Source organism: Protopterus annectens, chromosome 14.part0, assembly GCF_019279795.1.
Source record: "Protopterus annectens isolate FY-2018-M chromosome 14.part0, PAN1.0, whole genome shotgun sequence".
Classification (NCBI taxonomy): Eukaryota; Metazoa; Chordata; order Ceratodontiformes; family Protopteridae; genus Protopterus; species Protopterus annectens.
This window is the reverse complement of record NC_056748.1, coordinates 807,022,661-807,036,365: the sequence shown is the minus strand read 5'-3', so window position 1 is coordinate 807,036,365 and position 13,705 is coordinate 807,022,661. Positions and strand designations below refer to the sequence as shown.

The 13,705-nt window shown below is 44.3% G+C and overlaps 1 protein-coding gene across 1 annotated transcript in view; it reads left to right on the top strand.

Moving 5' to 3' along the window:
• Positions 1–13,705, top strand: part of ARL3 (ADP ribosylation factor like GTPase 3) — a 528,266-nt gene that overhangs the window by 215,842 nt on the left and 298,719 nt on the right. Inside the window, exon 4 of the mRNA XM_044056550.1 lies at positions 347–397. Within this exon, the coding sequence (XP_043912485.1) occupies positions 347–397 (51 nt within the window). The remainder of the gene's footprint in view (positions 1–346; positions 398–13,705) is intronic.

The following is a 13,705-nucleotide window of genomic DNA, read 5'->3' as shown; positions in this document are numbered from 1 at the left end:
AACTTTCATTTAGTCATGTAACTGAACTGATCTTTGTAAGGAAGGCCATAAGCCATCCAACCCAACCTCAAGTCACCGAAATTGTAAGCCTGAAGGATAACTTGTGAATTCCGTGTTATGGTCTCTTAATTTAGTGGATGTGCCATCATCATACAGCAGTGAAAAGTAGTTTGTGTGGACCACACATTTTCTGATTTAAATTTGCCTCAATGTAGTTTTATTATACCAACAACGTTTTCTCTGATCTTTCATTTTATATTTATACAAAAATCAGAAAAACATAAACACCAGTATGTTGCTGCATACATTTTTAAGCAGCTGTTTGTAATATATTTTTTTTTTTTAGATTTATGTCATTGACAGTGCAGACAGGAAGAGATTTGAAGAAACAGGGCAGGTATGTTAGTTTTACAATGCTTGTAGATTATAGGAAAATGTGAAGTTGCTCATTTGATTGAATGTACACATTGCATGAAGATTCTACTCTTGATACAGATATTGTCTGTTTTTTTCTGCAGTTACATTTCTTTTTCTTTCAAATGTCTTTATTTAAGCATTTTTTTTCCAAAATGTGGGGCTACATAAGGAAGAAGAAAGGTAGACAACATTTATTTATTGCTGTATTTAAGAGTTTGTTTAAACTGTAGGTGACACAGTGGTGCAGCAGTTAGCATTGCTGCATCACAGAATTTGATTCTCCAGGTTGTTTCTTATCTGAGTTACTTTCTGTGTCAATCCTGCATTTCCTTGCATATGCTCATAAGTTTTCAAAGTGCTCTCATTCTCTGCCACATTTAAGTGAAATGTTTTTATACATCTTACTTGTAGGTATACCTGCCATGTGTGTCTTTGTACATCCTGCCATTCTGGTTGAGTTTCTCTACCTCTGCATGACAGGATAGGCTGCAGCTCCACCTCAGTCTTGAGTTAAGTTGGCAATCGGAGAAATTTCAAGCGCTCATAAACCCCGAGAACATGCAGAACTGTTCAGAGGAACCCTATACAAGCATGTCAATAGCTGCATAGAGGCAGCTGTATCTACCAGGAAGAAGTACAGAACTAACTGAAAAAGCAAGTCACCCTAGTGGAATAACAACTTCAGTAGGCTGTACAACAGAAGGAAGAAAATCATGTAAAAAATTAGGAGGTGCAGACCCTGCAGGATAAAAACAGTCTCATCAAACAAAATAAACAAATCTGAGGATAAATAGTCTACCAAAGCCAAATTTGAGGTAAATTCGGTTTCCCATGCAAAGGACAACTACAAGGCATTCCTTGGCTAATTTGGAGCCACCTATACTGAGTCAGACATATAATTACACTGGAATTGATGCTGACAAAGTTTATAGCCATTTAGAAGAATATTCCATCATTTCAACAGAATAAAAGGGTAATAAAAACTCCTATGGAACAAAGGATCATTTGCTGTTAAATAGTCATATCAGGTCAGATAAGGGTGGATGGCCTAATGGTTAAGGTGTTTTCCTTACAAACACAAGGTGCAGGGTTTGAGTCTCACAAGGGATAATTGGCTTGGCTTACAATGGCTCGCAAGGGCAGTTAGCCTTGAACTAATCTATCTATTAACCTATTTAAACCATATTTGCTTTTTGATTACTCCCGTGTCACTATTAGACAGAGGCACAGTAAACTAAACCTTAAAAAGGGCACAGTATACTCAAATCAAGGGGTGGCGCAAGCCATACAGAATCGGGCTAGGCTTATAATTGCCCCAGGGCAGATAGCCTAGTATGAACCTATGAACCTATATTGGAGAACTGGAAAAAGTGAAAGAATCTAAGTATGGCATGGATAGACTACAAAAAAGCATTTGACCGTATCTCACATTCATGGATAAAAGAGTGCTTAAAATGTACAAGATACACCCTACACTGATCAATTACATTACAGCGACCATGAAACAGTGGCAAACCACTTTGCATTTAAGCCATGAAAAAGCACAAATTATTCCAGGGATAAATATTCAAAGGGGAATATTCTAGGGTGAGTCTTTGTCATTGCTTCTGTTTTGTCTTGCCCTTAACCCATTAAGCTGCCTACTTAACAGATTAGGTCATGGCTACAATTTGGCTCCCAGAAAACAACAAAGTGTAAAGACTTCTCATCTTTTTTTTTTTTGTAGATGATTTAAAAGTATATAATTCATCAGATGAGGAACTGAAAGCAGAATTGCAAGTGGTCAAAACTTTTTCAGATGATATATGAATATTATTTGGTTTTGATAAATGTGCAAAAGGAGCCTTTAAAGCAGGAAAGCTGCCGCAGCTGCAGCACCAAGAAAACATCCGTTTGGGACAGGAATGTGATACAAAAGAAGTTAAACAAGAGGGAGTTTATAAATATTTGGGAATTGATGAAGGGTCAACAATTAAACATGTACAAATGCAAATAAAACTTAGTAAGGAATATCTTAGAAGACTAAAATTAATACTGAAAATAGTGTTGACATCTAGGCGCAAAGTCCAAGCTATAAACCAGTTTGCTCTTCGTGTCCTAACTTACAGGTGTTATGTTGTCCCATCTCACTTTCATTCTTACTGGATCGGTTCAGAGCCAATCCTCTGCTCCATCTCGGCCGAATACACTAGCTCGAAGTCTCTTAACTTGGCTTGTGGCAGAGTAAGTATCCCATCATGCAGTGGTGCAATCCCTAGATCTCATTTGCCGCTTTACAAGTTCGGATGTTGTCTTCTTGGCCGTGGCTAAGTTTTTGTCTTTTTGCTAATCTTTACATATTTAGTCTTTAGAATTGCTTAGTTAGTTAGTTTAGTTGTGAGTGCTGTGCTGTTCGTAGCCTTAGTAGCTAATTTATCGCTGTTGCTGTGTTTCTTGTTGGCCGTCATTTTTTCACAAGGCCTCTATTGTGTATCCCATTGCCTTTAACTGTAGTGGTGTGCTTTAATTGTTGTAGTTAGTTAATTAGTTATTAGTTACCCTTACCCCCCCACCTAGACTCAACCCAACTATATTACCACCACTACTAAACACAGTCAGAAGTAGCTAGTTGTCTTTATGTACTTTAACATCTTGTCTGACAACTTTGTTACTAATATTATAAATGACAAGAAACTGGCTTAACTTGCAACATTTTCTGTATATACTGTTGATAATCAATATCTACCCACGGTGGTGGTGCTGCGGTAGCGTTGTCGCCTCACAGTAAGACGCTGTCCGGTTCGATTTTCAGCTAGAGGGTCTTCTGCGTGGAGACATGCGTGAATGGGCGTACCTTCGTTGAAGGTTGTGCGTCAGGGCTGGTAACTTGACACGTAAAAATCAACTACCAATCCTTAGCGGACCGGAGTTCCGCTGTGGCGACCCCTAACCGGGAAAAGCCGAAAGACACAAACAAACTGTTGATAATCAATATCTTGTTATTGTATTAAAGCCAACAACCTGTAATGATATTTACTATTTCTGCAACTTTGTATCTCTATCATGTACCATGATGTGGAGCTTTTCTTTCCGGGCATCCGCTGAAAAAGGACCTGCGTCCAGTCGGAACGTCCCGGTAAACAAATGTAAATAAATAAATAAATAAATACATAAATAGTTAGCTTAACTCAATTAAGTTAGAGAGCTAACTGCCCGTTTCAGTTAGAGGGCAAGTAGTAGTGTGTCCCTTTCTGACAGCTACTAGGTCCGTTTAAATTGGAGGACCTAGTGCTCGTTTATTTAAACACCAAGTTATTTCCCTTTAGCTTTACTAGAAGTGCTGTGTGTGTTAATAATTTTTATGGTTTAGATGTGTTTTTTTTTCTGTGTTATTTCTATATAGTTTTATAGCTGTTTTAGGATCTCTTCATTCCTACCATGTCCAAGGAAACTAGGAAAAAGGAACATAAGCCTTCAGGCTTTAAGAAATGCCAGAAGTGCTCCCAAAAAATGTCCATTACAGATGGACATAATGTTTGCGTTTACTATTTAGGGGCAATCCATCTTCAGGAAACCTGCACATTCTGCCACTCCTTTAGCATCCGTGTTCTACAGGAGAGGAAAAATAAACTTATTGTCAAAGGACTCTTGAAACCAACATTTGAGGAAACTCTACAGAGTTCTTCTTCGACCTCGTCCAGTAAGTTCTCTTCCTTTACAAAGGACAAACCAACCAAAAGGCCATCTCCAGTCTCTTCAGCTCAGTCCGAGCTTCCTGTAAAATTGCCTAAAATTTCTCCAGCGTCGACCTCCTCTGCTCCACTGCCTTCGGAACTGACGGAGATAATTATCATTAATAAACCAAGTTTTTCGGCTCCAAGATCTTCTGAGCCGACAGAAACTGTGACTGGGAGCTGGTCCATTGAACTTCTACCGGTCTCCCCTACTTTGAGATCTCCTGTCTTGGAGAGATCTCGTTCACCAACCCTATCCTCTAGGTCTTCTAGGAGCCTGTCTAATGATGACATAGAGAGGGTGGTGCACAGACTATTGAAGTTACAGGTGCTGGCAAAATTGTGCTCTGCTCCAACCCAACAGTTTTTGGAGCCGTGTAAGACAGTTACATCCACTGTTCCTCCTCCAAGCCAAGCTGGATCTTCGGAGCTGGAATGCCAAGTACCACTTGCTGTAGACCCTTTGGTTCTGGGACCCCTTCTGGATATTCCGGAACCGATCTCTGCTCCAACACTCAGTGCCATCCATGGTGTCTAGGAGCCGTAGCTCTCCAGTCGGCCCCTAGGGGGACACTTGGACCCGAGCTTCTTTGGGTCTGAGTCTACCCCTCAGTGCCTTGGCTCGGTTGAGCTCGGCTCCTACATCAGCTTCAGAGCCGGTCTCCCTGGAGCCGGGGGTTTCCCCTGTTTCCTCGGAACCAGGGGTGTCCTTGGAGCTGGTGGGTTTGACTTTCAAACTGATGAAGAGTGTGCTGTCCCCTCCTACAGCTCTACACAGGAATACTGGCATTCGTCCCCCCAAAGCTCCAGCTATTGTCTCTGCACCACCTCTCCACCGAATAGCAAAGATTCTGAGCCTCAGGAACCCCATTGGGTGAACCCCACTCTTTTGAAGCCTCACCAGAATGCCCTTCTGAGGATCCCCCTTGGAAGAGGACATGCAAGAGGAAGCATATAGACTCCCCTGATGAGTCTGTCACCTCAGACACTTGACCTCAAGGAGTCAGAAGGGTCCCCCACGGTCGTCCTCTGAAGATATCTCATTTGCAGATATCCTTGAGATCCTAAAACAGAGAGGTGGCCGGAACACCATCACCCCTTCTGATGAGGAGTCTGTGTACCTGAAGGCCTTTGGATCTCAACTTCCAGCCTCCTGGGTGTCTCCGCCTTTTGATGAGCCAATGGAGTTAGTCAGTCGAAAGGCATGGGAGTCACCTGACACTATGGAACCTATCCCATGGAGGCCAGGTAAGTTTTTGTCGGCCCTCTCTGGAAAATAATTTCTTTCAAAAGGTGTGCCTGTAGATCCTATGGTGGTGGCAGCAGCCACCAAAAAGGAACTTTCTGAGACATCCTCATCTGTTCATCCTCCAAACAAAGATTCACGAACGATGGACAGGTACGGGAAGTGTACCTTTCATCAGTGACTTTTACACTCAGATCACTGAACTGCTTCACACAGTTTACAAGGCTACAAAGAGATCTCCTGAAGGAGCAAGGCAATGCTCTACAAGCTTCATTGACTGTGGTGCTGACAGAAGAAGTCACCTCCCAGCTTTCCACCTTAAATTCCATTGTCAACTCCTCCATGAGACTGATATCATATGCAGTAGATGGAGCGAGTAGGGCAACGGGTTCAGGAGTTTCCCTGAGGAGACAGTTCTGGATGTAACCTTTTAACTCTACCTTTACCAACATCCCTTTTGATGGTGCCTCACTTTTTCGACCTAAAGTTAAAGACACACTCACCAGATGCGAGCAGGAAGGGAAAACTCTCTCTGCCATTGGAGTAGGTTTTTCAGTACCTTCAAGGCCTTAGGTCAGAAGAGTGGGAAAATGTGGTTCAAAAGATCCCAGGGAGCTTTCCAAGATGCACGAGGTGAATCCTTCCCCAGGGGCAGAGTGGGAGGCAACAATGGTAGACATTGTCCTAGAGGCTGAGGGAGTCCGCAAAACCAGGGTGACCGTGATTCCTTTTGCGGATGTCCCTACCAGCGCTCCTGAACTCTACCCTGGAGGCAGTCTGGGGATGTTTATCATTGTACCCAGAAGCCTGGCAAAATATCACAAAAGACAAGTGGGTACAAAGCATAATATCTAGAGTCTATTCCATTCCCTTTTGCCATCCTCTCTCACACATCAGAACAATCCCAGATGTTCCACTCAATCTAAGGGAGTAAGCAACTATAGAAAGTCAAAAGTTGCTAGACAAGAGTGTCATCCAAAAAGTCTCTGCAGGCCAAATAGGATTCGGAACTTACTCCAGATTCTTTTTTAGTGCCAAAAAGAACAGGGGACTGGAGACCCATATTGGATCTCGGCAAACTGAACAAATCTATCAGAAAGTCCGAGTTCCAAATGGTGACACTGTAGTCAATACTTCCCTTCTTAGGGAAAGATGATTGAATGTGCTCAATAGACCTCCAAGATGTGTGCTACCACATAAAAATGGACAGAGCATTAAGGAGTTATTTACGCTTCCGGCTGAGAGCCAGTCATTATCAGTTCTGATCTCTGCCCTTTGATCTCACTACAGCCCCCAGAGTGTCCACCAAATGCATGGCAGTAGTAACGGCTCACTTGTGATGTCTTGGATTAAAAGTGTTTCAGTACCTGGACTGGCTCCTGACTGCTACCACCAAGCATGTACTTCAACAAGCCAGCGATGTGACATTGGAAATTTGTGCTCAGCTAGGCATAACAGTCAGTTTGCAAAAATCTGCCGTATTGCCCTGTCAACATATTACCTTCATAGGCACAGATCTAGACACCTTCTCTATGATGGCACGTCTTCCACCTGACAGAATTTCTGCCCTCAGACAGCAAATACTCCACCTTCTTCCCAAGGACAAGGTAAAGGCAAAGGTAGTTCTGAAACTTCTAGGAACCATGGCTTCAACCATAACTCTAGTTCCTCTCATCAGGATGCATACGAGAATCCTTCAGTGGCTCCTGTTTTCTCAGTGGTCACTACAAGAACTTCCTATGTCCAGGCTGATCAGAATAACGGAGTCATGCAAGAGGGATCTGCAGTGGTGGACTCAGTTCAATCATGTGACCATCAGGAGACCCTTTATTCCACAACAACCTGTTGCTACAGTGACCACAGATGCTTCCCAGATAGGGTATGGGAACATTATCTGGGAAGGACAGTCCAAGGTATATGGCAAGACCACGAGGACCATTTGCACATTCATGTTCTAGAGAGGAGAGCAGTGCTTCTGGCATTGCAGGCACTCCATGACTCTCTTCCACTAGGGATGATTGCAATCCAGTCAGACAAATATGTTGGTGGTATGGTACATAAACAAACCTGGAGGAACCAGATCATACCCACTTTTTCAAGAGGCTCCGAGAGTTTGGCAATGGACAATATCTTCCCAATGCTTTCTAGTAGCAATGCACATCCCATGGAAATCCAACGTGATAGCGGACAAGCTCAGCAGGGCAATATTAATGCCTCACGATTGGTCTCTAAACCAAAATATAGAGGAAGAGATTTTCCGGAAATGAGGCCAGTCTTGCTGCGATCTTTTTGCCACTCCCATGAATACCAAATGCAGCAGCTACTTTGTCCTAATTCCCCCTTTGGGCGAGACGCCCAGAGATACACTTGTTCACGACTGGCCCTTGGGACTTCTTTATGCCTTTCCCCCGTTTCCCCTCATACCCAAAGTCATCCAGAAAGCAAAATCCTTGGGAAGCAGGCTGATTCTCATTGCCCCATATTGGCCTCATCAGATTTGGTTCCCCTTCCTCTGGCCTCATCTGCAGGAGAAGCTGTTGGTTCTGGAACCAGCTCCAGACCTTCTGACTCAGATGTCAGGAACACTTCATTCTTCTCTCCACACCCTCAATTTGACAACATGGTTGAGAAGCGGGCTAATTCTCGTTGCCCCATATTGGCTTCGTCAGATTTGGTTCCCTTTCCTCTGGCCTCATTTTGCAGAAGCTGTGGGTTCTGGACCCCACACCAGACCTTCTGACCCATATGTCAGGAACACATCATCCTTCTCTCCACACCCTCAATTTGACAGCATAGCTGCTCCACTTCCAAACTTAGTCAGGCTTCAAGACTTCACTCCAGCAGTCAGACACATTTTGATATCCTCTTTTCTACCAGAAAATTATATACTAGTAAATGGAAGAGGTTCTCCTACTGGGCACATACCAGAAACATTGATACTTTCTCTGCTCCAATTCACTCGATATTAAAATTTCTTACTGAATTATGCCAACAAGGCTCAGCTGTAGCCACTATTAGAGTCCAGCTGGCGGCGATCTCAAATTTCCACAATGGCGAATTTTCTCCTATCCTAATGTCACGCAGATTGTGTAAAGCATTCTTAAAAGGCACTTTTTCTTGAGACCTCCTTTAAAAGAACCACTCCCTCCTTGGGATTTAAATTTTGCACTGTCTCATCAAACATTGCCTCCATTCGAGCCCTCCTCATCTTGTGTCCTCATATTTCTTTCTTGGAAGACTATACTTCTAGTAGCGGTGACATCTGCAAGAAGAGTCTTAGAGCTGCAAGCACGATCAGTCAAACCACCATATTTGATTTTTCATAAGGATAGGGTATCGCTAAGAACTAATCCATCATTTGTACCTAAGGTTTGTTCTCAATCCAGTCTAAACCAATCTATTGATCTTCCAGTCTTTTTTCCCAGTCACAGCAACAAGACAGAGTATAAACTCGACCAATTGGATGTGCATATACAACTCCGATTCTATCTCCATAGAACAAAAGATTTCAGAAAATCAGACCAATTGTTTACCTCATTCTCTGAAGCAAAAAAGGGCATGCCAGTCTCAAAAGTCACAGTTTCAAATTGGCTTTCCAATTGTATCACTTTTATATACACCTCCAATAATAGAAATTTGCCTTTCAAAATTAGAGGTCACTCAACCAGAGCATTGGCAACATTCTCTGCTTTCCAGGCCAGAATATCAGTGGGCAGTATTTGTGCTGCTGCTTCGTGGGCAAATCTTTATAAGTTTATTACGCATTACAAAGTTGATTTGGCCTCCAGGGACAGGTTCCACTTCATTTGGTTCCACTGTGCTCAAAGGTGTACTCCCGTGAGCCACTCTGGGAAAAGGTGCTAGGGACGCTGTCCCATCCAGTAAGAATGAAGGCGAGATGGGACAACATAACATAAAGAAGTTATGACTCACCATAATTTTCCATGTTTGTTGTCCATCTCGCCCTTCATTCTTACAACCCTCCCACCTTCCCCCATCCAAGGACTCCTAGAGGACCTGGTAGACAGTTGTTTCCTCTGATAAATGAGCTCCTTTGACTCTTTGTTTTTCCTTGACCTGATGTCATATGGTTATTTTAGTCTTGGTAATACTTAGCAGCAAACTAGATCTGGAGATTGCACCACTGCATGATGGGATACCTACTCTGCCATGAGCCAAGTTAGAGACTTTGAGCTAGTGTATTCAGCCGAGTCTGAGCTGAGGACCGGCTCCGAACCCATCCAGTAAGAATGAAGGGCGAGATGGACAACAAACATGCAATGTTATGATGAGTACATAACTTGTTTTTTTGGCGTGATTGACTGGGCCCAAAAGGTGTTGGATACATTGGGCAAGAAAGCAAAAAGGATGCTTCATGTTCATCAAATGATTTATAAAAAATCAGTGCTACCAAACTGTGTATTCCCCAATGTTCTTCGTGTTTCACTGTTGCAGTCGTCACATTTGGGTTATCCCTGCCAGGGTAGCCCTCGGCTGGCCCGAATGCAAGAGGCTTAGTATTTCTGCATTGGTTGCTGTTGCTTCAGGACTGACATTGAGTCATCAGTAGTATAAAGTAAAGCATCCTACACCATTACATCAGTCTTTCTTGCTGTGGAACCTAAAGCAGAAGCAGTTTGCACGAGTGCCGGTCGGCCGCTACCTGAATTTTGTCTACCGAATTGAAGCTGAAGTCTTCTAAAGCTAAGTAGCCCGTTGGGGATCCTTTTTTCTTGCACTAACCAATGTCAGAAAAAGTTAACAATTGTCTCGCCTGTGGAAAGCAAATACCACACGGAGACTTTCATTCTTACTGTGTCACTTGTTTAGGCCCAGACCACGACATCCCCCGCTATTGTTTGTGTGCTTTGTTTAGTGCCAGAACTATCTGTCATCTGGTCCTTATTGTAGCTAGATATTTTCACTTAAAGTTCTCAAAACTCCTATATGGCTTTGGTAAGCCATCTGACAGCAGATCTTCTGATAAAACAGAGATGGAATGCACAGACCAAACCTTCCAACGATGCTCACATTAAGCTAGTCATCAGTTCTCTGGTCCTCGGTGAGGTGCTTTCGCAGTCCCTGATGACTGCTTCTGTGGATTTGCAGGCCACTACCGAGACCCTTTCGGAGTCTGGTATGCAGGACAACTCTTCTTGGACTAAGGATCCTGCAGTTGCCTCTACCGTAGATGGGTCTGGAACCGCTGTGCAGGCACCGGTTTCCGAGGAAGTCCTTTGCACTACCGATTCTCAACACAAACCGACATCTTCCTTCCCGACTACTGTTCTTTCAAAAATGAGCGTGTTTCTTAGGCCCAGAGTACGAACCACACCCAAGAAACTGACAACCCAATCTCAAGCACCTGCTTCCTTGCCTCAGTCTCAAATGCTTAAAATGGCGGAAGACCTTATCCTGCTGATCAGTATAAGCCAAGCTACCCCCTCCAAAAGGAAAAGAGATCTGTCCCTTGTAGTTTTGTCTGGACAAGAGTCAGATGACTCTTATGCATCCGAATATGAAGACATGCAACCCCTCTCTACTTATTAGGATTCTGATGCGGAGGATTCCATCCCTTCAGCTTCTCCCCCAGAGAATCTTTCCTTTGGGGAAACCCTTCATACCTTAAGGGAGCATTTCCAATGGGAGAGTCAGTACTACCCTCAGTCTAGAAAGAGACTCAGAGAAATTCTTAGATCTTCCACAGCACAGACCCTTGGCCATTCCCCCCAGTCCTGGATGTTGTGGAGGATATTTTCCTGGAATCCAGCTTGACTCCTGACACCCTCCCTCTTGCACCCAGAAAACCAGACAAGTACTACAGAGTCCCTGACTTGCACAAATTTCATTTTAGAAATCCTACTGCTGACCCTGAGGTAATTTCTCAAGGGCCTAAAGGGATTAAGGCAATCTCTGCTAAGAATTCCATCCCTCAGATAGGGATTCCCGAGCACTAGACAGATGGGGTAAAAAGTATACACCGCAGCTACTCTTGCTATCAGAGCACTAAATTGTCAGTTCCATATCCTAAAAAGTTCAGCAACATACATTGGAATGCCAAAAAAGTCTTCCTTTCCTGCTTGTGCAGAATTTACAAGAGTTAATGCAGTCTGCAGGTCTAGTAACTAAACACACCTTGCACTGTGGTTTTGATGCCCTAGAAGCTTTTTGGAGGGCAGCAATCACCGGATCTGTCCTGAGAAGGCATGCATGGCTTAAGCAACAGCCCTTGCCAGACCATGTCAAATCTAAATTGTTGTATGCCCCCTTGCATAAAGGCAACTTATTTGGCACTAAGGCAGAAGAGGTCTTAAAAAGGGAAGAAAAAGCAAAATCTGTGCAGACAGTTAAGGATTTCTTACAGGTCCAGCAGGCATTATCCCACCAAGCACTGGTCCTTTCCTGCTCCCACTAGGCCACTTCAGCCCAGACCCCAGGGAACCAGACTCCCCAGACAGCAACCACAGGGAATGCAGAGATCTAAGCAGTGGACTTCCTCCACTTCAAAACCAGGGAGTTCTAAGCTACCCCCTTATGGTAAGAACTCACAATGACTCTCCTCCCCCACCCCCTCCTTCTGCCTACCTTCACTTACCCGTAGGAGGAAAACTCTCCTTTCAAGCAAGCACCTGGGCCACCATTTCCAACGGCCGCTGGCTTCTCAAGATAGTGTCCCAGGGATACAGATTTTCTTTCCACACCCTTCCAACTCTGAAAGGGTTCCCAGATCTACCTCCAAACCAGTGGGCAGAGGCACAAAAGCAAGTAATTTCCCTGCTGTCTATGAGGGTAGTAGAGCATGTTCCTGCAGAACAGAAAGGCCAAGGTTTCTACTCAAGACTTTTTCTTGTACCCAGTAAAGAGGGCACCTGGCGCCCCCATCCTCGATCTATCCACTCTAAGCACCTTCCTGGTCATCCCAAAATTCAAAATGCTTACCCTCCAGCAGCTGCTACCCATGCCCTCCAAGGATGCTTGGCTAGCCACCCTAGATCTAAGAGAGGCCTACCTCCACATTCCTGTCAGGGAATCATGCAGGAAATATCTCTGTTTTAGGGCAGGATCTCAGCACTTTCAGTTCTCTGCACTTCCCTTTGGCTTATCTACTGCTGCCAGGGTTTTCACAAAATGTGTGGCTCTGGCCCTTGCCTTTTGCAGACAGAGGAATATCTAGATTTACCCATACGTACGTAACTGCCTAATTCAGGCAGACAGCCAGGAAAAGCCGTGCAAGCACCTGGCCTTTGTAAAGTCCATACTGACCTCCCTAGGGTACACAATCAACGAAAAGAAATCCATACAGGTGCCCACCCAAAGAATTATATTCCTGGGAGCAAGCCTGGACACAGCATCCCAGATGGCATTCCTTACACCAGAAAAGCAAACTTTCCTGACAGCCTACTTGTTTCAACTAGCCACCAGACCCCAGCTATCTGCAAGGAAAATCCTGTAAACTCTGGGGTTCATGGCATTTTGCATACTACTCATTCCATATGCCAGACTGCATATGGGGAAACTTCAGTGGTACCTAAAAAGCCTTTGGTGCCAACACTCTCAAGACCTGGATACTGTTATACCTATAATACCTTGTCTCAGAAAATATTTTGTTTGGTGGGCAACAGCATACTCTCACAACAAGGGACTACCTTTCTCACCAGCCCCGCTGCTCAGACCCTCACCACAGACGCATCAGACTATGCCTTGGGTGCACACTTGGATGGCAGGTGCATACAGGGCCAATGGAGCCCAGAGCAAATCCATCTGCACATCAACCAAAAAGAGATGATGGCTGTCCAGCATGCCTTGATAGCTTTCAAGCCCCTTCTGTCCCCAGGGGCTCTCCTGATCAAAACAGACAACACCACTCTGATGTGGTATATCAACAAGCAGGGAGGGACTCACTGCTACCCTCTATGCAGGCTGGCCATGACCCTTTGGCACACAGCCTCTGCCATGTAACTCCACCTGTTAGCACAATTCCTACCAGGTTCTCTCAACTCACTGGCAGGCCACTTAAGCAGAAATCTTCTGGTCCCACATGAGTGGCAGCTCAACAGAAGAACCTTCACCCTAATAACTCAGAAATGGGGCACCCCAAAGGTAGACCTCTTTGCCTCCCACACCAACCATCAGCTCAGCAAATTCTGCAACAGGGAGCATCACTGCATGGCTTGGAAAATGGATGCCCTGTCTTTCCCCTAGGTCAATCTTTTGGTCTATGCCTTTCATTCACTACCTCTCATCCCCAGGTTACTGCTCAAAATAAAGGAGGAAACACCAAGGAAAATTCTTATAGGTCCAGACTGGCCTCGCCAGCACTGGTACCCCT